Source organism: Protopterus annectens, chromosome 6.part0, assembly GCF_019279795.1.
Source record: "Protopterus annectens isolate FY-2018-M chromosome 6.part0, PAN1.0, whole genome shotgun sequence".
In the NCBI taxonomy this organism is placed as follows: Eukaryota; Metazoa; Chordata; order Ceratodontiformes; family Protopteridae; genus Protopterus; species Protopterus annectens.
This window is the reverse complement of record NC_056737.1, coordinates 1,666,348,687-1,666,371,562: the sequence shown is the minus strand read 5'-3', so window position 1 is coordinate 1,666,371,562 and position 22,876 is coordinate 1,666,348,687. Positions and strand designations below refer to the sequence as shown.

Genomic DNA, 22,876 nt, shown 5'->3' with positions numbered 1-22,876 from the left:
AAACCCAGGGGCAAATTTCTCTTTACCAGATGCAGACGCAGACAAGACCATCACCATGAATAGTTCAGACTTAGCTTTGGGGGGCAAGGCATCTGGACACTACAGCAGAGAAAATTGCATATAAATCAGAAGGCGCTACTAACAGTCTGCCTGGCCATAAATGCTTTTCAGCAGCCCAGGGACCCTGTTCTACCCTTTGTGCAGCCTCATGAGGAAGGTTTGGATGCTGTCTCAAGAACTAGGGCTAACTCTCGCATACATAACACAAGCAAAAGGTGTTTTATATATATATATATATATATATATATATATATATATATAGAGAGAGAGAGAGAGAGCGAGAGTGTGGAATTTTAGATGCCAATACTTAAGGAGAATAATAACCATATAGAATGTTATATTCACAAAGTAGCAGGAAAATATTCTAAGAACTAAGCCAGTGTGAGAATTGAGAGAGGAGATTTTGCCAAAAGAGATGACTGCGAGTAGGGGGACAGGAAATGGGCATGAGGGTGCTGGAATTTACAGAAGAAACCTGGCAAAGGAACCAAGTTATTGGGAGCAAATAACTTAAGCAGGAAAGGTAAAAGAGTGCAATGAGGCTGTGAAGGCATTTTGATTGCAGACTAGAGACTGCCTTCTTTACCAGGACGTGATCTCAGAGTACAGGCAAAGAGAAAGGAATAAGGGGATTTTAAGTGAAAAGACCTCCTCTGGTAGAGTTTTGAGTTGAATCTAGAACAGAAGCAGCTGTTAAAGGGATAATTAGCAGGGCATATAAAATATTGCGTAACTATAATAATCTATCTGAGGAAGTTAGAAATTATTGGGAAGAGAGACTGGAAAAGCAATTTACAAGAAAACAATTGGTAGACGTCATATATTTCTCTCAAGTATGCATCCAGGTAAAGAAGGTTTGGTATCTTTGCTTGGAAGTATTTGCATAGGTATTTTTATACCCCAAGCAGACTTCCAGGAATTTTTCCTCAGGTTGAAGGTGTGATGGATAAGAACTAGGTAAAATGGGACATATGTTTTAGGAGTATAATGAGTTGGCAGATTTAAAAAATTATGTGCAGGGTAGTCTATCAAAAATATTGGGTGAGCAAATGGCTGTAAGTAAGAAAATAATTCTTTTGAGCTGGGATACAGGATCTGAATTGCTTATAGTAAGGTCTCATTAAGTTTAATTCTGTTGGCTGCCAAAAAAGCAATGTTTAGAAAATGGAAATCAAAGTCTACACGAGCTGGATTTGAGGTATTGAATATTGTAAAAGAAATAAAAGAACTGGAAGATGAATTTTACAAAAGGGAAGGGGCAAATTACATAGAAGTAAATGGAAATTGTGGTGACAATACATGCAGAATAATGTTCTGGAGGAGGAGTGAGGTTTAAGGGAAGGCAGGAATTTAGCAATTTTTTGTAATGTTGGACTGATATTAGTAGCAAAGAAAATATATGTGAAGTATATTGTGTTTAAATGGAAAAATGTTAAAATGGTTTGTTTTCTTTTCTGTTAATCTATGTTTGCCTATGTCTTAAGTAATAATTAATAAAGATGTTTAAAAAAAACAAACAAAGGACTAGGGCTAACTGTCATAGCATCTTGTATTCCAGGTCAGAATAATACCTTTGGTGGATTATCTAAGCAGGGGTCTTCTAGACCCCAATGGATGGATGTTGAAGAGAGAAATGTTCCTAGACCTAACTGTAGTGTGGCGGGAAGGTGTCTCTTTAATAGACCTTTTTGCCTTGTCACCAGAACAGACAACTACAGATGTCTTGCTCCAAAACACAACAGACAGGAACTTGGAAAACAAATAGTTTCTATTTCACATGAACAGTCTTGTTCCTGTATGCATTCCTGCTGTTGCCTCTGATCCCCAGTGTACTGATAAAAGTTAGGGTGGACAGACCCAGCATGGTTTCAGTGTCCCCCTTCTGTCTGAAGGAACACTGGTTCTCCCTCCTCTTGACTCTCAGTGAAGGGGAGATTCCACACCATACTGCAGGATGTAGGTCTCATCAGCCAAGCCAAAGGATCTGTCCTCTATTCTCACCTAGTGAGACTCAAGTTAGCCTAGAAGATTGGGTTTTCACATGAAGGAATGCCTCCTATCCCACGGACATGCTTTCATTTCTAAAGGAGACAAGGAAACCTAATACCAGAAGATCATACCTGGAAAAATGGAAGTGATTTTCCATCTGGTGTCACAGCAAGAGCACTGACCCTTCTCAGGCAAACATTAACTCAGTCTTGTAGTATCTTTCAGGCCTATTTATAGAGGGTTTTTCTTACTCTGGTATTAAAATACATTGCATCTGCTATCTCAGCTTGCCTGTACAGTTCTCCGCCTATTTTCTCGCAACCCCACATGAAGCTTTTCCTAAAAAGCATAATTCGCTTGAGACCACCTAGAAGGAACCTTGTTCCTACCACAGATCTGAATTATGTGCTAGAAAAACTCACCTTGCCCCCCAAACCTACTGCCACTGCCTCTTTAAATATGCTAACTTGGAAGATCACTTTTTGTATAGCTCTCACATCAGCAAGGAGCATTTCAGGGATACAAGCTCTCATGTGTAAAGATCCTTTCACTGCCTTCCACAGGGATAGGATAACCCATACAACAAACCTATCCTTTATGGCTAAGGTTGTTTCAGAACTTACCCTAAACCAGGCTATCTACCTACCAGTTCTCTTCCTGAACCCACAGACCAGGGCCGAGCAAGACCTTTACTCTCTGGAAGTGGACAGGCAAATCAGGTACTATCTAGACAGGACAAAAAATCCTAATGGAACAGAACAGTTACTGGTGGTTTTCACAGAGGCTGAGCAGGGTGGATCTTTCTCCAAACAAACCATTTCCAAATGGATATCCATCTGCATTATGTTCTGTTACTCCCTCCATGGGAAGATTCTTCCTGGACATATTAAAGCCCTCTCCACCAAGCATAGGGAAACTACCACTGCTTTCCTCAAAGGAGTCCCTGCCCAGGCCATCCCAGAGGATGCTAACCTGAGGCAATGTCTCCAGGGCTAAAGTAAATGTTGCTATTGCTATCCTACAAAACCTTATTTCCTAGGGTCAAACAGATGACTTACATCCAGCTGTTGGCTTTGGGACTCGTCCCAAGAATCAGTACTGCAGCACTGGCTATGAAGAACATAGTATAGTTGTGTTCCACTTACCATAATTGTAAATATTTCAGTAGTTTAATATTGCAGTCCATACTGCCCCCTCCAACCCCTCTATCCGCTGACTACTGCCCCCCTTTGCTGGGTACAAGGGGTACAGGAGCTCTCTGCAGATAGTCCTCTTATCTCCATCATCCCCTGTTTGCCTCTTACGATCTTCCTCTTCACTCACATTCAGAAAACTGGGGAGGTAGTAATGTCCTTGGCATTAGACTGCTCATTCACTGCTTAGAAAGACCTGAAGATGATGTTGACATAAACCGTTCTTATACCTTGACATCCAGAAGTTGGTGGTCTTAACTTCTGTCGGCTAGGGATGATGTAAAGACTCTGGAAGTTGAGCCAGTAGCAGACTTCTGCATAGGAATACCCAAGAATCGGTAATGCAGCATTGATCTACATGGACATCTACAATTATGGTACGTGGGGCACAACTGTACTTTCTTGTCTCAGTGGTGGGTGTTTTGGATGAGTGCCAGACTTAATTGCAACAGATTAGTGGTCAGTACTCTAATGTGCTATTACAAATGAGTGATTCTTTGCTTTTGCTATTAAAGACTGAAATTGTGGTATCTCATGAATTCCAACCCACCCCCACCCAAAGGATTCAGTGACGTTGGAGTTAGTAGATGTATGTCTCAAGGATGTGCATGTGCCAGAGTACTTGCCCCCATGCCCCAGCAAAAACATTTTTTTTTATTCTTTTAGACTGTTTGAACATTCTCCCATTTTGGCCATTGGTGACCATATCTTTGAGTGGCAGTTATTAAAGAGATGGACATTAGACATGGAGACATTTTGCATACAGTCTGCATATCCCTCCTTACCAGCCTTTTATTCACTGCAAAAATACTTTCAAAGTGAGATATGAATATGAGAGCAGTCACCAAATCAAGAGTGCCTTCTGTAATGAGCATAGTTAGTACCATTCTACCATCTCCCAGTGCCTGGAATGCCCTACCACAAACCTTTCAGGTGGAAATGTTGGTGCATATGGCAAATGAATAATGTTATACCCTTGTTCATCTCTTATAGGTGTGCTTGTTTAATTATTTAGGAAACCAGAACTGGAAAATGTAGGGCTGGTTTTGCCCCCCCAGATTTGACACTTGACACAGTTTGCCGTGGTTGAAAGTGAATTTACCCCACAATGTTGGCACTAATGAATGCAGGTATTTTGTGCAGGTTATTTGTAGAACTTTTGTTTATAAATGTTGTGGGTTCACCAGCTAATCTGAACTTTTGCAAATGTTGCAAGTGTCACTATCTTCTGAAGTGGCCTGAGGTGTATATTTTTTGTTTTATTTCCTTATTTACTTTTTGTATATGCTGTTTGCTGCAGGTAGTTGTCTGCCTGCACCAACTTCATTATGGAAAAAAAAGCATGCATCACCAAAATGACAGTCTTGAAGATTGTTTTCATAGTGTTTGGGGAAAGGAAATACAATATTTTTAGCTACCATCTTTTGTGTTGATAGTGTCATTTTTATCATAGTAGAAACATGTCATCCACTTGGAATTCCATGTTTTAAACCATTTTCACAATGTTTATACCACAAGACCTCACTGCATTCATAAAAATGTGTATTCATATTTTTGTATTGCTTATGCACTTCTGCATTTCTTTATGTACTACAAGTTAAATTGAATAGTGCAGGTGTTTAAAACTGTAGGGTATGCAGTGTGCAGATATTCCTTTGCAGTGATGTGTGTGTAGTGGAGATTTTTTACATAGCTGGTTACAGTTATGCTGTAATATTTGTAAGCTGAGCAACACTGCATCTTATTTCTTCCAAAACACTCAAGAAAGATTTGAAAAATAATTGTTTACCCATGGTTGTCTTTTTCCTCTCCAGGGTAACCATGACATGGCAGCTGAATTGTATCAAGGACTGCTTACCAAGGTTGCATCAGAACATTTCTATTTCTGGATGAACAGCTTGAAGGAGTTTTCCTGTGGAGAACAGTGCCTTGTAGAGCTGCAAGACGACAGTGACTACAGTTCTGCACTATCCTGTATTGCTGAGGCTTTAAAATTCTATCACAGAGGCATTGTCTCCCTCACGGTTAGTATGGAAGTCTGCTATTTGCTTTAATTGAAATTTCTTTAAATATTAAAGTTTTCATTGCATTATGAGTGAGCAGATGACAGATGTTCGGACTTGAGGCGTGGTGTCTTTCTACTTGAGTTGGACTAGCACTCCATCTGAAGGCTGGCTGACTTGTATTGTGAAGTCAGGCACTGGTTCTCGCTTTTTATTATATACCAGGAGAATAGCACCTGCTTTCCTTATTGGCACTGGGCACTTGCAGACAGTACAGTTCTAACATGCACAGGAACATGGTGCATTAAGCTTGTATCATTGCACATGTTGCGTAGAGCAGGTTGCAAGATGCATAACTTAAAAAAATCACTGCACTGAAAGCCCCTTCTCCAACTCAAGACGTCTTGCCACCACTTTGGGTAGTATGTAAACTGAGAAGCCAAAACTTACCTCTTCCAAAAATAGTGAACGGACATACCTCTCAACTGTCCAGATTTTCGCAGAAAGTCCAGATTTTTGCCTCATATTTTTGGTTTGTTCATCATAAAATTTGGTTTTCTGGCAAATCATCTGGGATTGATGTCACTAAATAATGGCATACATTTGAAGTTAAGACTTCATACCAGTCAGAAAATGTACGCTAATTCAAATCCTGTTATTTTGTCAACTTTCTAAGTTAATAAGATTAATATTTAAAAAATGTCCCTACTTTTGGGCCTTTGTCCCCCCCTTTATTTTATTCTTTGTCCAGATTTTTTGTGCTAAGATTTTGAGAGGTATAATGATCGATGTCTGATGAAGTATTATACCAGACCTCACCCTGTGCAATTTAATGTGCAGGTGGTGTAAAATGAGACCCTATATGAAAAGTAGGGAGGTAGCTAACTGTACAAAATGTCTGACTCAAGAAAGTTACAGCTGCAAGACTTGTTATTGCTCATCTATCAAAATTGCAGCTGTTATACAGCCTGTGTGACTTTAACCAAAACTGTTATTGTTTTCTGACTTTCTCAGGGTACTTTGTTCCATCCTATACCTTAATACTTTTTGGGAATTTGTATTTGGAGGACGACACCTTGTTTGTTTATTTATTTTCATATCCACTTCACTTCCAGTCATTTTGGGGTTCCATGTGATCATCTCCTATGTCTTTGTAAGTCAGATATCTGTGACATTACTGTACTGCTTCTTAATTCGACCTGATTTATGAACTTCTGGACAGTACATCCTAACTCGAGTCATTTGTGGCATCAGTGGAACATAGGAGTGTAGAAGATTCAGCATGGTTTGTCTGTTGCTTAAATGTATATGGTTATACAAGCAAGATTTATCAGTTCTTCCAGCACTTTGATTTCTGTTATGTATACTATTTAGTCATAAATGCAATTCCTGCAGAAATTATAACAAATACAAGATTTAGTCATAGGCATATGTTAGTCCCCAGGCTGTTCTTTGCAGAAGTGGAATATTCCTTTGGTTGTGTGGATGCAGTCTCAAGTCATGGAATTTAGGGGGACTCTGTCTGTAGCAGAGAGTCAAGAGAAATTACCAAATGGTGTAACACTTGTCTCTCTCACTCTCTGTTTCTCTGTTTTACAGTGTGTGACTACATTGTAGTCATGCAGTGTCATTTCATAGTTTCCAAAAGAAAACAAGAAAGTCGAAATTGACTAAATCTCTTTATAAAAATGAAACCAAAAAGAAAACAAAAATCATCAGGGTAAATTAAAAAAAGTGTTTCATGCATTTAGTTGACAATTTAAAATGTACTGTGACTAAAATGCTCCATTCATTATATAGTATCAATTAATAAGCTCTTTCATCTTAAAAAAAAAACGTAATTCTTATTAATGGTAATGACTTAAGTGGATTTAAAATATAGTTGAAGTTCAACATAGCATTCAAGATTGGCAGCTCAGAGGCATTAAATGACAGCTGTCATTTAAATTCTCTCAAATTCAAATCATTTTCTAATTTGCCATCCCTTAAATTAATTTGATCCTTGTCCAGTAAAAAAAAACAAAAAACACAAAAGTCACTTATAAGTGGGGCCGTCTTTGTACCTTTGTAAAGTGCATTGTTCTTATTACATTTCCTAACTGAATATTTATTCATATATTCTGTTTTTCAACATTTTCTTGGTTTAGTCTGCTTCATTGGCATGGAGGGATAAAGCCATGACTTACAAGACAGGTGACACAAGTTTTATCCGTGGCTGTAGGCATCTGTTGGAGTTCATGTGGGGGAAAAAGACTAACATGGCTATGCTGGCTCACTTGTGTTTGGGGGAGGGCATGGGAGCACATACATAGGATGTATAGTTCTGTGGCTGAATCTCCAGTAGAGACCTGGGACCCCACAGGAATCCTGGCTTTTAGGGGGTCAGAGTGGTCTTGAGGGGTTATGTCACCAGCGGACTGCCCACTGCATACCAAATCATGAGTTTGCGGCTATGCATATACAATAGGGTTAATCTATACAAGAACAGCAAAAACCTGAACCAGCCCTAATGTCTGGACCAGTTCATACAGAATCTAAGGGCCAGTAGACTAAGAGGGTCTGCTGGTAGACAGACAGAAAGGCCAAAAATCATAAAAAGAAATTAACTGTACTTGTTTTTCCATCATAGGATTACACTGTGTGCTCTGATCAACATAAATTACATTGACTGATTTACTCTTAAAGTACCCTGAAGAAGTTATGGTAAGAAGTTCCATCTAAAATATAACAACAATAATTGCTATTAAAATATTTGTAAGTGCCCTCCCATGCTTCCCTTTTCTAGACTACTTCACGCACTTACCAAACATATTTTTTTAAAGTTTCTATTCTTTTATTAGTGAAAGTAGAATTATCTTATATCATAGACATCTGGAAACAGTTTGAAATACTTTCCATTTACTGCAAACAGTTTGTCTTTTACCAAGAATCAACAAAAGAGTAAATAGGCACTGATTTTGTTCTGAATATGTTGTTAGATTCAGAAGCTTCGCAAAACTCATTTTTGTCTGTGAGCTTCATTAATGCCTTCATTATGCTGTAACTGTATAGAAAGAAAAGCCAATTATTCCTCAGCTATGGAAATTGGGTACTTTTTTACAAGAAATGTATCTTTTAAACCATTTATTTATTTCAAATCAGTTTCTTACGTAGTATGATTTTAACTTTTAATTTGTCCTTTTACAGTCTTAAATGTCATAAAAATGTTCATAGGTGTTAGCTAGGCTAATGACCACAAGGACCTTTTTAAGCCTAGCCATGCATCCCAAATCTCTGACAAGTTGTGATACCCTTGATAAGTGTAAGCATGGGCCTGGGAGATGAACCATTTACAGGTTACCTCTGTCCATTAGAGACATAGGTGCCAAACTAGGGATGAATTTCTGTTTTCCCATCTAATTGTTCAAGTTGCACTTGAATTGGATTAGGGAGGAACTCTGCTTCACATGGATGGGGTAGTCTCTGTGATACATGCCTGTTTCTCCAGCAGGTCCTATTTATATCACAGGCAAGGTTTAAGTCTTTAGAATGGGTAATTCTGGTGCTGTTTATTTTGTGGATATGCAGGTAGTCCACTCTGACAATGTCCTGTATGCCAGGCAAAGATCTCCCCCTCAAAAGTCTATAGGAGATGGAATACAGGGATAGGGCCTTGAGGCGGTCTGCATAGGACATAATACTTACACCCTGTATTCTTTTAGTGAGGAACTTCTGTGGACATTCCAATTGTTGGATATGCCTGGTTCGGTACATACCAAAGGGGGCATTGTACTCAATGACAGGTCTGATGAATGCCGAATACAGTGGAGCAATGACTTCCTTGGCCATAGATGCCATACCTGTGTTTATAAGTTGCGCAACATAGAATAATTTCCTCACCACTGTAGACAAGTGATGATTAAAGGCTAGATTATGATCTATATGTGTCTCTAAGTCCCTGACTACTGGGTCAGTTCTAAGGGGTGTGTTGTCAATATGATAGTTACCAGGGATGGATGACTTCCCAAAGGATACTGTTATGCATTTCTTAGCATTTAGTTTTAGTCCATGGCTCTGACACCAGTGGTTTGTCTGTGTCAGCCCCTCCTGGAGAACATTTGTGTCAGTGTGAGATTCAATGACAGCTCCTAATTTGCAATCATCTGCATATTTAGCCAGCCAGAAACCACTGACATTGCCCTTCACATCTGAGAAGTAAATGCCAAGAAAGGTGTGGTCCAAGGACTGCTCCCTGAAGGACTCCACTTGTGACTGGGCTCTTTTTGAAGAGGTTCTAACTTCCTAGGTCCTGTCTGTGAGCCAGTTGGCTATCCACGGGGTGACATACGGGTTTGTACCTAACCTTTTGAGTTTGCCAAGAATACCCGAGTGGGGTATTTTGTTAGATGCCTTGGCCAGGTCGTGGTAGTCTGTGTGAAAAACTTTACCCTCATTCATTGCTTTGGTGACCTTCTTGAAGAAGTCCACCAGGTTGAATAGGCATGATCTGCCCTTGACAAAACCAAACTGAGTCTGGTCCAGTGTCTGGAGGTTTACTATATCTCTCTTGATCATCTCCATGATAATTCTTTCTGTGGCTTTACATGTAAGACTAGTGAGACTTATGGGTCTGTAGTTTCCAGGGATTGTCGATGGCCCACCTTTGTGCAGAGGGATGATTGTTGCCTTTTTCCATTCATGAGGCACAAAGTACCTGTTTGGAGGCTACAGTTAAATAGTAATTCCAAAGGCCCTGATAGGTCATGTTTCACGCTATTTAGAAGGCATCCTGAGATATTGTCTGAGCCCATTGATGCAGTGATGTTCATCGTGTTTCACTGTTGCAGTCATGACTGTAGGGTTCTCCCCTGCCGGCAGGCAGTCCTTGGTCGGCCAGAATCCCAAAGTCTGGGTCCGGCATCGGCTGTTCAACCATGCTTCCTGACGTCAGAGCGCCAGGAGTACAAAGCCGACAACCGACGCCATGTTCTCCAGTCTTTCTTGCCATGCGGTGATAGCAGTTCGCAAGTGCCGCTCGGCTGACTCCTGACAATCTTTTTTGAACAAAACTTCAGTCCGAAGATTTTATTCTCCTACTCAAGCTAAGTACCCCGTTGGGGAAACTTTTTTCTTGCTCCAGTCCGATGTCAGAAAAAGTTAATAATTGTATTTCATGTGGGAAGCAAATACCTCATAAGGATTTTCATTCTTACTGTATTCCTTGCCTAGGCCCTGACCACAACGTAGCTAGTTGTCAGTTTTGTGCTAGATTCAATCAACGTACTATTAAACGAAGGTACGATTTTGCATTTCATTACTTCGGTAGGCGTTTTAATTACAAAATGTCGTCGGATACGGTTCCAGCTACCGGAGTTCACAAACGACGCAAGGACAAAGACAGGCCTCCGAGGTCCAAATCTGACAATATCGCACAAGCAGAGCAAGCTTCAGGTTCGGCTGTCGTCAGTGAGGCGCTTTTGCAGCCCCTGTCGTCGGCCATTTCGGAACCGATGGCCGAAACGGACTCCCACGAGGAGCCATCTAGGCCTTTGAATATTTCAATTGCAGGACCTTCGGACAGTGCTCCTTCGGATGGGTCCGGAGCCGCTGTGCAGGTACCGGCTTCCGAAGGGGTTTTCAGGCCTACTCAGCTTCTGATAAAGGCAAAGCCAAAGACAAAGTCAAAGACTCCTTCCAAATCAAGGACTGCAACACAGGCCTCTTCTGATCCGGCTCCCAAGTCACAGAAACAGTTACTTAAGATGGTGGAGGATTTACTTACTATGATTAGGGGTTCTCATCCCCCCTCCAGATAAAAGGCCAAGGCAGGAAGTTTATTATGACTCCTCTGATCAGGCTTCTGTTTCTTCAGTTTCTTCTTCTGACCAGAAATATTCTTTCCCTCCTTATGAGGGTTCTGATGCTGAGGAATTCATTCCTTCAGCTTCTCCCCCTGAGGATTTCTCTTTTGGGGAAACTTTGCATGAAATGAGGGAACATTTCCACTGGGAAGGACAGGAGTATTCGGAATCTAAGAAAAGACTAAGGGATTTTCTTCTTCTTCCCCAACATAGACCCCTGGCTATTCCTCCTGTTTTGGATATTGTGGATGATGCTTTTTCGGAGGCTAACTTAACCCCTGACTCTTTCCCTCCTGCTCCTGTTAAGCCTGACAGATATTACAGGGTTCCTGATTCCCACCAGTTTTTATACAAGAACCCTACTGCTGACTCTGAAACCATTTCTCAGGGTCCTAAGGGAGTTAAGGCCGCTTCTGCTAAAAACCCCATTCCCACTGAGAAAGATTCCAGATCTTTAGAAAGATGGGGCAAAAAAGTGTACACTTCTGCTACTTTATCCATTAGGGCTTTAAACTGTCAGTTTCATATGCTGAAATACCAGCAATTTCTCCTGTCTGTTTTAAAACAAAAGCTTACTTCCATTTCCGCCTGTGCAGATGATAAGGAATTACATGACTTAATGCATGCCACTGAACAAGTTGGGAAGTATGGTTTACACTGTGGATTTGATGCCTTAGAGGCTTCTTGTAGGGCTGCTGCCTCTGGCACAGTCATTAGAAGGCATGCATGGTTAAAGGAACAAAATTTGCCTGATCAAGTAAAAGCTAAATTATTGGATGCTCCTGTTCAGCATAATGTTTTGTTTGGATCTAAAGCTGAAGAGGTGATTAAAAAGATGGAGGACAAGGCGAAATCCATGCAAACTGTTAAAGATTTCTTACAAGTACAGCCTCCCAGATTTAGCAGGAATTGGCCTACTAAAAATTGGTCCTTTCCCAGTACAGACAGGCCTCAGAGGGGTAGATACAGATGCTCCCAAGGAAGGCCTCAAGCACAAGCCTCTTACAGACCAAGACAGTGGACTGCTTCCACCCCTAGAGGGGGAGAGGACAGGTCGCAAACCCATAGGAAACAGACTCAATGACTCCCTCTGTTGGGCTGCAGGAACTTCTTGCCTGGAAGACCCTCTCGGAGGAAAACTTTCACTTTTTCACCAAAATTGGACTCTTATAACCCAAGACAAGTGGGTTCTGGATGTGGTTTTAAGAGGTTACAAATTCCATTTTCATACCCTACCAAGGCCAAGCGGATGGCCAGATCTTCCAAAACATCAATGGACAGAGGCCTTAAACCAGGTGGAAGCTCTTTTGGCTATGAAAGCCATAGAACTAGTTCCGCTTTCAGAGATGGGACAAGGTTTTTACTCAAGGCTCTTTCTGGTCCCCAGGAAGCAAAATTCATGGAGACCCATTCTGGATCTGTCAGTCTTGAACACTTTTCTAGAAATACCAAAATTCAAGATGCTTACTCTACAGCAGCTACTTCCAATGCTGACCAAAAATGCATGGATGGTGACTTTGGATTTAAAAGAAGCATATTTACACATTCCCATCAGGCAGGAGTGCAGAAAATACCTCAGGTTCAAGGCCGGATCGAGGCATTATCAATTCTCTGCGCTGCCCTTTGGATTGTCTACTGCGCCCAGGGTCTTCACCAAGTGCCTGGCTCCAGTAGTAGCTTATTGCAGACTCAAGGGAATTCAAATTTACCCTTATCTGGATGATTGTCTTATTCAGGCAGACAGCAAGGATGTCTTACTCCAGCATCTAGAATTTGTTCAGAAACTTCTCAAGTTCCTGGGATTCACTGTCAACATAAAAAAGTCAAATTTGACTCCCTCGCAACAGATAACTTTTCTGGGTGCTCTTCTAAACACAACAACCCAAATGGCATTTCTGACATACGAAAAACAATTACAGCTGGCTTCAACTTTCAAAACCTTGGCAACTTTAACTCGGCTTTCTGCAAGGAAATTCCTGCAGGCTTTGGGTTACATGGCCTCCTGCATCCTTCTCGTACCATATGCAAGACTACATATGAGAAAAATACAGTGGTACCTAAAAAGTGTATGGTCTCAGCATTGCCACAGTTTAGACATACTGATCTCCGTCCTGCCTTGTCTTCAAAAGGAATTCCTTTGGTGGTCCAAGGCATGTACTCTAAACAAAGGAAAACCCTTCAGGAATCTTCTACAACCAGGACAACTACTGATACGAACAGACAACACCACAGTTATGTGGTACATAAACAAGCAAGGGGGATCACATTCCTAGCCCCTTTGCAGACTAGCCATGAATCTATGGAACACAGCTCTAGCTTGCAATCTGGACCTTCAAGCTCAGTTTCTACCAGGAAAGCAAAACTTCCTGGCAGACAGTCTGAGCAGAAACCTTTCGGATCCACACGAGTAGATGCTGGACACCGAAATATTCAGGATGATAACAGCAGTCTGGGGATGTCCTCACATAGACCTCTTTGCATCCCATCTCAATCATCAACTACAGAATTTTTGCACCAGGACTTTCCACAAACAAGCTTGGAAAGTGGATGCCCTATCATTCAGTTGGAGAAACCTCTCGAGATATGCCTTTCCGCCTCTTCCTCTTCTTCCACAGGTATTATTAAAGATAAAACAGGACAAGCCCAAGATGATAATCTTGCTGGCCCCAAATTGGCCTTGACAGTTTTGGTACCCAACTCTGAAAAACCTATGTCGGGAGCCCCCTTGGGTTTTACCACAGACTCCGAACCTTCTGTCCCAACATCAGGGTCAGGTTCTTCACTCCCATGTCAGAACTCTCAGGGTCTTTGATTCATTCTCTCCTACCCGAGCAGGTTATGGATGTCATTTTCGAAGCCAGACATCCTAGCACTAGAAAATCTTATGCAGGAAAATGGAAAAGATTTTGTTCCTGGATGCAGGCTCAGGATTCTGATCCTCTTCTTCCTAACATTCCTTTGATTTTACTTTATCTGACAGATCTCTTACATAAGGGTCTCTCTTTCTCTTCCATTAAGATTCATGCCTCTGCTATTTCTGCTCATTATAATACAGACCCTCCAATCTTTTCCCACCAGCTCATGAGACAGTTTCTCAGAGGAGCTAAGAACTTAAGGCCTCCTAGATCTCCTCCCATTCCTGCTTGGGATCTTAACTATGTTTTGGAAAAACTCACCTTACCTCCTTTTGAGCCTGCTGCCTCTTCTGACATCAAGTTTTTATCTTGGAAAACAGCCATCCTGTTAGCTCTGACCTCTGCCAGGAGAGTTTCAGAGTTGCAAGCTCTTATGGCTGTGGAACCTTATATTATTTTTCATCAAGACAGGGTTTCTTTAAGGACTAATCCTACATTCATGCCTAAGGTGATTTCCAAAGTGGCTTTAAATCAAACTATTCACTTGCCAACCTTTTTCCCCACTCCTCAGAATAAAGGGGAAAGGATCTTACATTCCTTGGATGTACGCAGACAACTACGTTTTTACCTGGACAGAACCAAGGACATCAGAAAATCAGAGCAATTGTTTGTTTCTTATACTTTAAGTTCTCAAGGTAAAGCCATTTCAAAACAGACCATTTCTAAATGGATTGCTCATGGTATTAGATTTTGTTATTCACACCATGGAAAGCAAATCCCAGGGAGTATACGGACTCATTCCAGCAGAGCTGCTGCCACTTCAGCTGCCTTCCTCAGGGGAGTTCCTACCAAAGACATTTTGGAGGCTGCAACTTGGAGTTCAGTGCATACTTTTTCAAAGCACTACAATCTACCTCTCTACTCTAAGTCTAGGGCAGGCTTTGCTTCTGCAGTCTTGCAGGGCCTTTTAGCCATCCCTTCTACTTTATGACCACCTCCCTTTCACTCTGCTTTGGGATTCTACCCTACAGTCATGACTGCAACAGTGAAACACGATGAACATAGTACAGTTGTGTACACTTACCATAAATGTAGATGTTCGAGTGTCTTCACTGTTGCAGTCTGGGTTTCCCTCCCTCCTGTCCCCTCTTATTTTTACCTTTGTATGGTTTCCTTTCTCACCATTCTTTTGAGGTGTATTTGCGAAGGTTATGGGACCTTACTCATTTTGGAACTCCTAACATCTGGGGCAAGAAAAACTGGAGAACATGGCGTCGGTTGTCGGCTTTGTACTCCTGGCGCTCTGACGTCAGGAAGCATGGTTGAACAGCCGACACCGGACCCAGACTTTGGGATTCTGGCCGACCGAGGACTGCCTGCCGGCAGGGGAGAACCCTACAGTCATGACTGCAACAGTGAAGACACTTGAACATCTACATTTATGGTAAGTGTACACGACTGTACTCTTGGTCTTGGAGAGAGTATTAAGGACCTTTTCCCTAGTGATAGCAGGGGATGTTATAATTGATGATATTTCCTGAGGGAGGGTTGAGGGGGAGAGAGGGATAAAGTTGGAGCTGAATTTATCAGCCAGGAGGTTTGCTATATCTTCTGCCTCAGTGTGGGTGGCTCCATTTACAATGAGCTGTGCACACAGTTGTGTATTGCCTTTGAGGCTGGAGACATAGCTAAATAATGCGTTGTTGGTTGTCCTTGTCATGGGAGGCCAAACTTACCTCAGATTTGGCTGTGGTAGACTTTATATTTCCTCTGAGTTTTGTTTAATTTGATGAGAGCGCTTTTATTCTGCTGGGTGCTGCACCTCCTAATTTTTGCCATGATTTTCTTCCTCCTGTTATACAGCCAATTGATTTTGTGATTCCACCAGGGTGGCTTGTTTTTTGAGTTAGTTCTGTACTTCTTCCTTGTGGGTACAGCTGCCTCGATGCAGCCATTAACATGCTTATACACGGTTTTCTATGAACAGTTCTACATAGGCAGAAGTGTTTTCAGGGTTTATGGGGCTTGAAATTTTGCCAGGTTCTCACTTAATAGCAAGAGGTTACTCTTAGAATAGTTCTTGAATATTCTAGGTTTAGCTGGGGGTCCAGGGTATATTTTTACTTCAAAGGAGACCATTTTGTGGTCTGACCTTACCATGGAAGACATTACAGTAGGGGGTGTGCAGCAGCCTCCCATATTAGTGAGGACCAGATCCAGTATGGTTGCACCCCTGGTTGGTGTATTGACTATCTGGTCCAGGGAGTTTGTGTTTACAAAATCCAGGAATCTCTGTGCATGTACGTTTGGTGTCGCATAGGATTTTCAGTTAATAGTGGGGTAATTAAAGTAACTCATGAATATAGTATTGGGTTGGATGGTTAGTGTTTCTAATAAGTTTAAATACATGGTACGAGTTTCCTGGGTCATAGAGGGGGACCTATAACTTGCAAGGAAATGGCATTGGATTTTACCTATGTTGATTTGAACATGGATCAGCTCAAGTGCATTGTTCTGTTTGACCAGCCTTGAAGTATATTTATTTTTGATGTAAAAATTTTTATTTTATTTTATTTTATATTTGTTGACCGGGATAGTCCGACTGGATGCATGTCCATTTTCAGCAGAGGCCCAGGGAGAAAAGCTCCAAGGGTAAGCAGATACAGCATTACACAATACCAGCATTGCATATTACAAACAGACTACAGTGATTACATAAGTAAGCAAGTTAAACAAGTTCCACAGGTTAGAGTTAATCCCGAGCGTAAGTCAGGATTAAATTAAATTACACAGTAAGCTGGTTAACAGATTTTTACACATTCTAGAGAGAGTTAGCCAGGCTTGATACATTGACATAGCCAGTTAAGTGCCATATGTTGTTTGAGTCTAGTTTTAAATTCACCTAAGGTAGAAAGTAAGGTAATATCAGCTGGAAGATCATTCCAGGGTCTTACAGAATTTGCAAAGAGAGAGTCACCGGCTGTGTTATTAATTTTGCTAGTCTGAATTAGTAGTTTGTTAGAGGATCGAAGTGGTCTAGGATTATTATAGGAGGTGATAATATTTTTAAGTGCAGGAGTATTGTCCGGATTATAGAGGATTTTGTAGGCCATAATCAGTTGGTTATACTGAATTAGGCTGGGTAGTTCAAGCCAACCAAGCTGATTTAGATTGATGCAATGATGTGCCCTAAAAGGCAGCCCAGTGGCAAACCTGGCAATGTGGTTGTAGCAAATTGAGAGTTTGTTAAGGACAGTCTTGTTTAAATTCGAGAGTAGAGGGGAAGCATACAGAAGGGTTGAAAGAAGGTGAGAGCGAGCTATGGCAATTTTAGCTGGAGGGGTTAGGAAGGCTTTTTTTCTGTAAAGTGACCCTAGTTTTTATTGATGGTTTTGATAGTTTGGTTAACACGTAGGTCGAATTTTAGATTATTATCTATGATACCTAATAGTTTTGTAGAGGGGTCAGGGGAGATTATTGTGCCATCATTTGAATTTATGGTAAAGGTGAAAGCGGTGGACCTACGTGTTGGTGAAAATAACATTTTAGTTTTTTTGGGGATTTAGGATCAGATGACGTTCAGAAAGCCAGTTTTCTATTGTATTAAAGGTGGTCTGGGTAGCTGGCCATAACTCTATTGGAGATGTGGCCGAGCAAATCAGAGTAGAGTCATCAGCATATTGGATACAACTGACTTTTGGGATGACAGTATAAAGGTCATTAATGAAGATGGAGAACAACAAGGGCCCTAGTATAAAGCCTTGTGGTACTCCAAGAGTGTTAGGTAGAAGATTAGAGAGTTTGTTCTGCCAGAGGACAGCCTGCTGTCGACCATTCAGGTAGGATTGAAATCATTGAAGGGCTCTAGTATCTAGACAGAATGTTTGCAGGTTGTGGATTAAAAGTTGGTGATCAACCATATCGAATGCCTTGGAAAGATCCAAGAAGAGGGCTGAGGATATATAATTATTGTTGCGATTATGGGTTATGGTGTTGGTAAAGGCTAGGAGGGCTGAAGTAGTGCTGTGATGAGGAGAGAAGCCATGCTGAGTATCTGCCATAAGGTGATTCTGAATTAGGTAGTGCATGAGTTGTCTATGAATACATTTTTCCATAATATTTGCAAGTGGAGAGAGTATAGCTATTGGCCTATAATTGGAGAATTCAGTAGAGCTGCCTCCTTTGTGAAGTGAGATTACATAGGATATTTTCCAGATGGTGGAAATTTTAGCTTCTACTATGGTTCAATTGATTAGTATTGAGACGGGGTAAGCAATAGCATCACCTGATTTTTGTAGGCACTCGGCAGGGAGTTGATCAGCAGAAAGTGTAGTGGGTTTTAATTTTTTGATCAAGGTACTGATAAGTGAAGTGGCGACTGGTTGGAAGCTGAACGCGAGTAGGTTTCTAGGGGTGGTACTTTCAGAACAAGGGGAGCTAGGAGGTAATTGGCTATCTAGGGCTTGAATTGTCTCAGTAAAGAATCGGTTAAAGCTGTCAAACATCTTCAGGGGTCTTATCAATAGTAGCAGCAGGGATTGGGGTTGAAGTTTGTCCAGGATGCAGTAGATTATTTAAACCTGCCCAAAACTTCTGAGGGTTATTTTGATTTACTGTCTGTAAATTACAGTAGTATTGTTTTTTGTCTTGTAAAATGGATTCTTTAGTTTCGTTCCAGGATTGCCTGTATTTAATGTGATCTTGGGGGTCTTTAGAAGAATGCCATAAAGCCCATGCTTTGTTTCTAAGGGTAATTTTGAGTTTAGACTCTTTAGAAAGCCATGGCAAAGTTTTTGCCTTTGTTCTCTTTGAACGAACAGGTGCATGCAAATCAAGGATATCAAGGAATTTGTTGTTAAAGTATGCTACTGCTTCCTCTAAGGGGAGGTGTTTTAGAATAGACCAATTACATGAGTTTAGTTCTTGTTGGAATTTGGCAGGGTCAAAGTTTTTATTGTTTCTAACCTTTCTGAGTATGGGTTGTTGGGAATTAATGGCTTTGTGCTTAATTACATATGTGAGAAGGTGATCGCTTAGGCCATCAGGGAGGGTACCAGAGGTGTACAGTTGGGGGTGACTATTTATGAGTACCCAGTCAAGTATGCTTTCTTTTTGGTTGGGTTTTTACCTATCCTGGTAGGGGTGGATATGATTTGTGTAAATGCATGCAGGTTAATATGGGTGGTTGGGGATTCTGAGGAACAGGTGCCCCAGTCATTGTTAAAGTCTCCAAGTAGTAGGGTTTATTGGAGGTAGTGACATGATAGCCAGTGCAGGATATCTTCAAGTGTAGATATATTGTTACCTGGGGGAATGTACATGCAGATGATATTAATGCATTTATTTTTATTAAATTGCAATTTGGTGGCAAGAATCTGAGTTATTAATCTGAGGTGGTTGTATTACATCTATGGTGACATTCAACTCAGATTTATAGAGTACAGCTACCCCACCCCCCTTCCTGGAAGCACGATCCAGCCTGTGTAAGTTGTACCCAAGGTGGTAACACTTCATTGTCTGTAGTGTTAGGTTTTAACCAGGTTTGAGATAAACGGAGAATCTCAGGGAAGTGGACATCCAGAAGTGCATGCAATTCATGTACCTTGTTATTAATGCTTCTAATATTGAGATGACAGGGTAGGAGAGAGTTAGTTGGCCTATTAATTGTAGGTTTGTAGCTTAGATTGCAAGTAGAGGGGGTATGTGTATCTGAAGTGGGTGGGCCATGGTTGGGGTGGATATCACCATCAAGTATTAGGTTAAGTGTATACTTGGTGATGAACTTCAGGAATTTGTTTATTAGTTTGTGGTAGTGTTTGGATCTAGAGCTAATGTGCCTGGGGTTGAGATGTTGATAGACTGAACAAGATGTTGGATAGGACCTGGTACTGTAAGTATGGTTGAAGGTGGGGGGATTTACAGCTGGGGTGATAGTATGGCCTTTCGGGACCTGAAATCCCATGAGAAACTGGTTTTCATACAAGGTAAGGAGGTATGGTGCGAACAAGAGGGGTAGTAAAGAGGAGTATATCATTATTTGTGATTCAGCTAGTGAGTTAAGGAACTGTTTTACCCTGGTGATGCAACACCAGAAGATAGAGTGGTGAGGTAAAGGTACTGGAAGGGGGATGGGAGATGTCAGATGAAAGCTAATAGGTGCTATTAAAATGTAGGTAGAAGAATGGGGGTGGGAGGAATTATCCCAGATGAAAGCAGATAGGATCTAGAAAGTGAGGGAGTGGCTATAGTACTTTAAATTTAGAGGTACTGGGGGCAGGAGGGAATTGGGGGCAGGGAGGGGAGTGAAGAGAGCCCGAGCGTAGTGGGGCTACTGCAGTTTACAAGGTTTCCTAAGGTGTCCTAAAGCTATAAGATAAGTATTATAGCTCTTAATGTAAGAGTCAGTTTACTTAAGTTACAGAGGAAGGAGGCAAACACTCGAGTAGAAAAAAGAGCCCTATGGCTGGCCAAAATGGTGACCTGCTTAATTACACAGCACTGTAAGTGAAAGCTTAACAAATGCTTTTTGTGTGCAACCTACTCTTCTTAAATGCTGAGAGGAACTGATTTTGTTATGGTGACCAATTGCAGTCCTGTAGACTCCGTTTTGTAGATAAATGTAGAGTTCAACTAGGAAAAGAGAAAAGCAGAGAGTCTAGGGTAAGCATGAAGGCAACAACAGGCAGTTATTTTATAATAATACATTCAGAAAGGTTTGAGGGTGGGGGGGGGGTAAAGTAGCACACTTCAGAATGAACTAAGATTTATAGCTAAGAAACCTAAGCTTCAATGTGGTAAATAAACACTTGCCAGATTTTAAAGATATACCAGAAAAACTAAATCAATTGTTCACAATTGTACAACTGGAAAATTGCCAGTAAAAGCACTTCAGGTATAGCTAGCCCAAGTTATTCAGGTCATAAAAGCACTTCTTCAATGTGTGCATGCAATTTAAACATTAAAAACACATGCAGCAAGTAGGAGCTCTGATTATACACTTTCTCTAGGTACAGGTTCAGTTTAAACACAAATATTACCACAGAAATTCAGTAAAGACACTAGCTACTTATAGAGCCTCTGCAAAAAAATAGAACAGTCTGTGCAGAATCAGAATTTAGCAGCAGGTCATTCAGTTACACAAAAAACAGTAAAAGAGCCATACAATGAAGAAACTTACACTAAGTCACACCAGGTCAGCCAAGGGGGGAAGAGAGAGGGAAATCCTAAGCACCTAGATTTGAAAATGATGCCTGTACTGAATTGTAGCAGTTTAACCTGTTTGAGGAAAGAGGGGGTTGGGGGAAAAGAGAAGGCAGTATGAGTGGTTACAAGGGAATACCCTGATTGACTCAAGATACCACACCAGAGGTAAGTTGAATGTAAGGGCCTAAAATATGCACTCAGCACTTTAATGTTATTTGCACTCAGCACTTTAATTTTAATGTTACTTGCACTCAGCACTGTAATTTCACTTATGTTTAGCAGGAAAGACAGACCTGAAAAAACTTACTACATGTAAAACAAAAAAAATAACTTTCAAGATACAAAAATGCTTTTCTTAAACTGAACAAGGAACTCCAGACCCTGATGAAGTCAAAAAGCCAAATATGAGATAAAAACAGCCACACAGTTGAAGGATAACAGCAAGGCATTCTTTAACTATGTTAGAACCCTCAGAAACAATGCCCAGCACTGCGTAGACTTAACAGTAAATTATATTATATACACAGACCTAGATGCATTACAGTATAGTTTCATAGATGACTACTAGGCTAGCTGCTGTTGTAGGGGCTTTTGCAGTTTACAAGGTTTCCAAAGGTGTCCTAAAGCTGTAAGGTAACTATTATAACTCTTCATATAAGAGTTAGTTTACTTAAGTTACATGGGAAGGAGTCAAACACTAAAGTAGAAAAAAGAGCCCTATGGCTGACCAAAATGGTGACCTGCTTAATTACACAGCACTGTAAGTGAAAGCTTAACAAATGCTTTTTGTGTGCAACCTACTCTGCTTAAATGCTGAGAGAAACTGATTTTGTTATGGTGACCAATTGCAGTCCTGTAGACTCCGTTTTTTAGGTAAATGTACAGTTCAACTAGGAAAAGAGAAAATCAGAGATTCTAGGGTAAGCATGAAGGCAACAACAGGCAGTTATTTTATAATAATACATTCAGAAAGGTTTGAGGGTGGGGGGGGTAAAGTAGCACACTTCAGAATGAACTAAGATTTATAGCTAAGAAACCTAAGCAAGAGAGCAATGCAGTAAATAAACACTTGCCAGATTTTAAAGATATACCAGAAAAACTAAATCAATTGTTCACAATTGTACAACTGGAAAATTGCCAGCAAATGCACTTCAGGTATAGCTAGCCCAAGTTATTCAGGTCATAAAAGCACTTCTTCAATATATGTGTGCAATTTAAACATTAAAAACACATTCAGCAAGTAGGAGCTCTGATTATACACTTTCTCTATGTACAGGTTCAGTTTAAACACAAATATTACCACAGAAATTCAGTAAAGTCACTAGCTACTTATAGAGCCTCTGCAAAAAAATAGAGCAGTCTGTGCAGAATCAGAATTTAGCAGCAGGTCATTCAGTTACACAAAAAACAGTAAAAGAGCCATACAATGAAGAAACTTGCACCAAGTCACACCAGGTCAGCCAAGGGGGGAAGAGAGAGGGAAATCCTAAGCACCTAGATTTGAAAATGATGCCTGTACTGAATTGTAGAAGTTTAACCTGTTTGATGAAAGAGAGGGGTGGGGGAAAAGAGAAGGCAGTATGAGTGGTTACAGGGAATACTCTGATTGACTCAAGACACCACATCAGAGGTAAGTTGAATGTAAGGGCCTAAAATCTGCACTCAGCACTTTAATGTTATTTGCACTCTGCACTTTAATTTTAATGTTACTTGCACTCAGCACTGTAATTTCA

General features: G+C 40.8%; 1 protein-coding gene across 2 annotated transcripts in view; it reads left to right on the top strand.

Moving 5' to 3' along the window:
• INTS7 (integrator complex subunit 7) overlaps positions 1-22,876 on the top strand; it is a 1,158,789-nt gene that overhangs the window by 686,066 nt on the left and 449,847 nt on the right. For both annotated transcript variants that reach the window (XM_044075076.1, XM_044075075.1), the window contains one exon: positions 5,057-5,266. In XM_044075076.1, the coding sequence (XP_043931011.1) occupies positions 5,057-5,266 (210 nt within the window). The remainder of the gene's footprint in view (positions 1-5,056; positions 5,267-22,876) is intronic.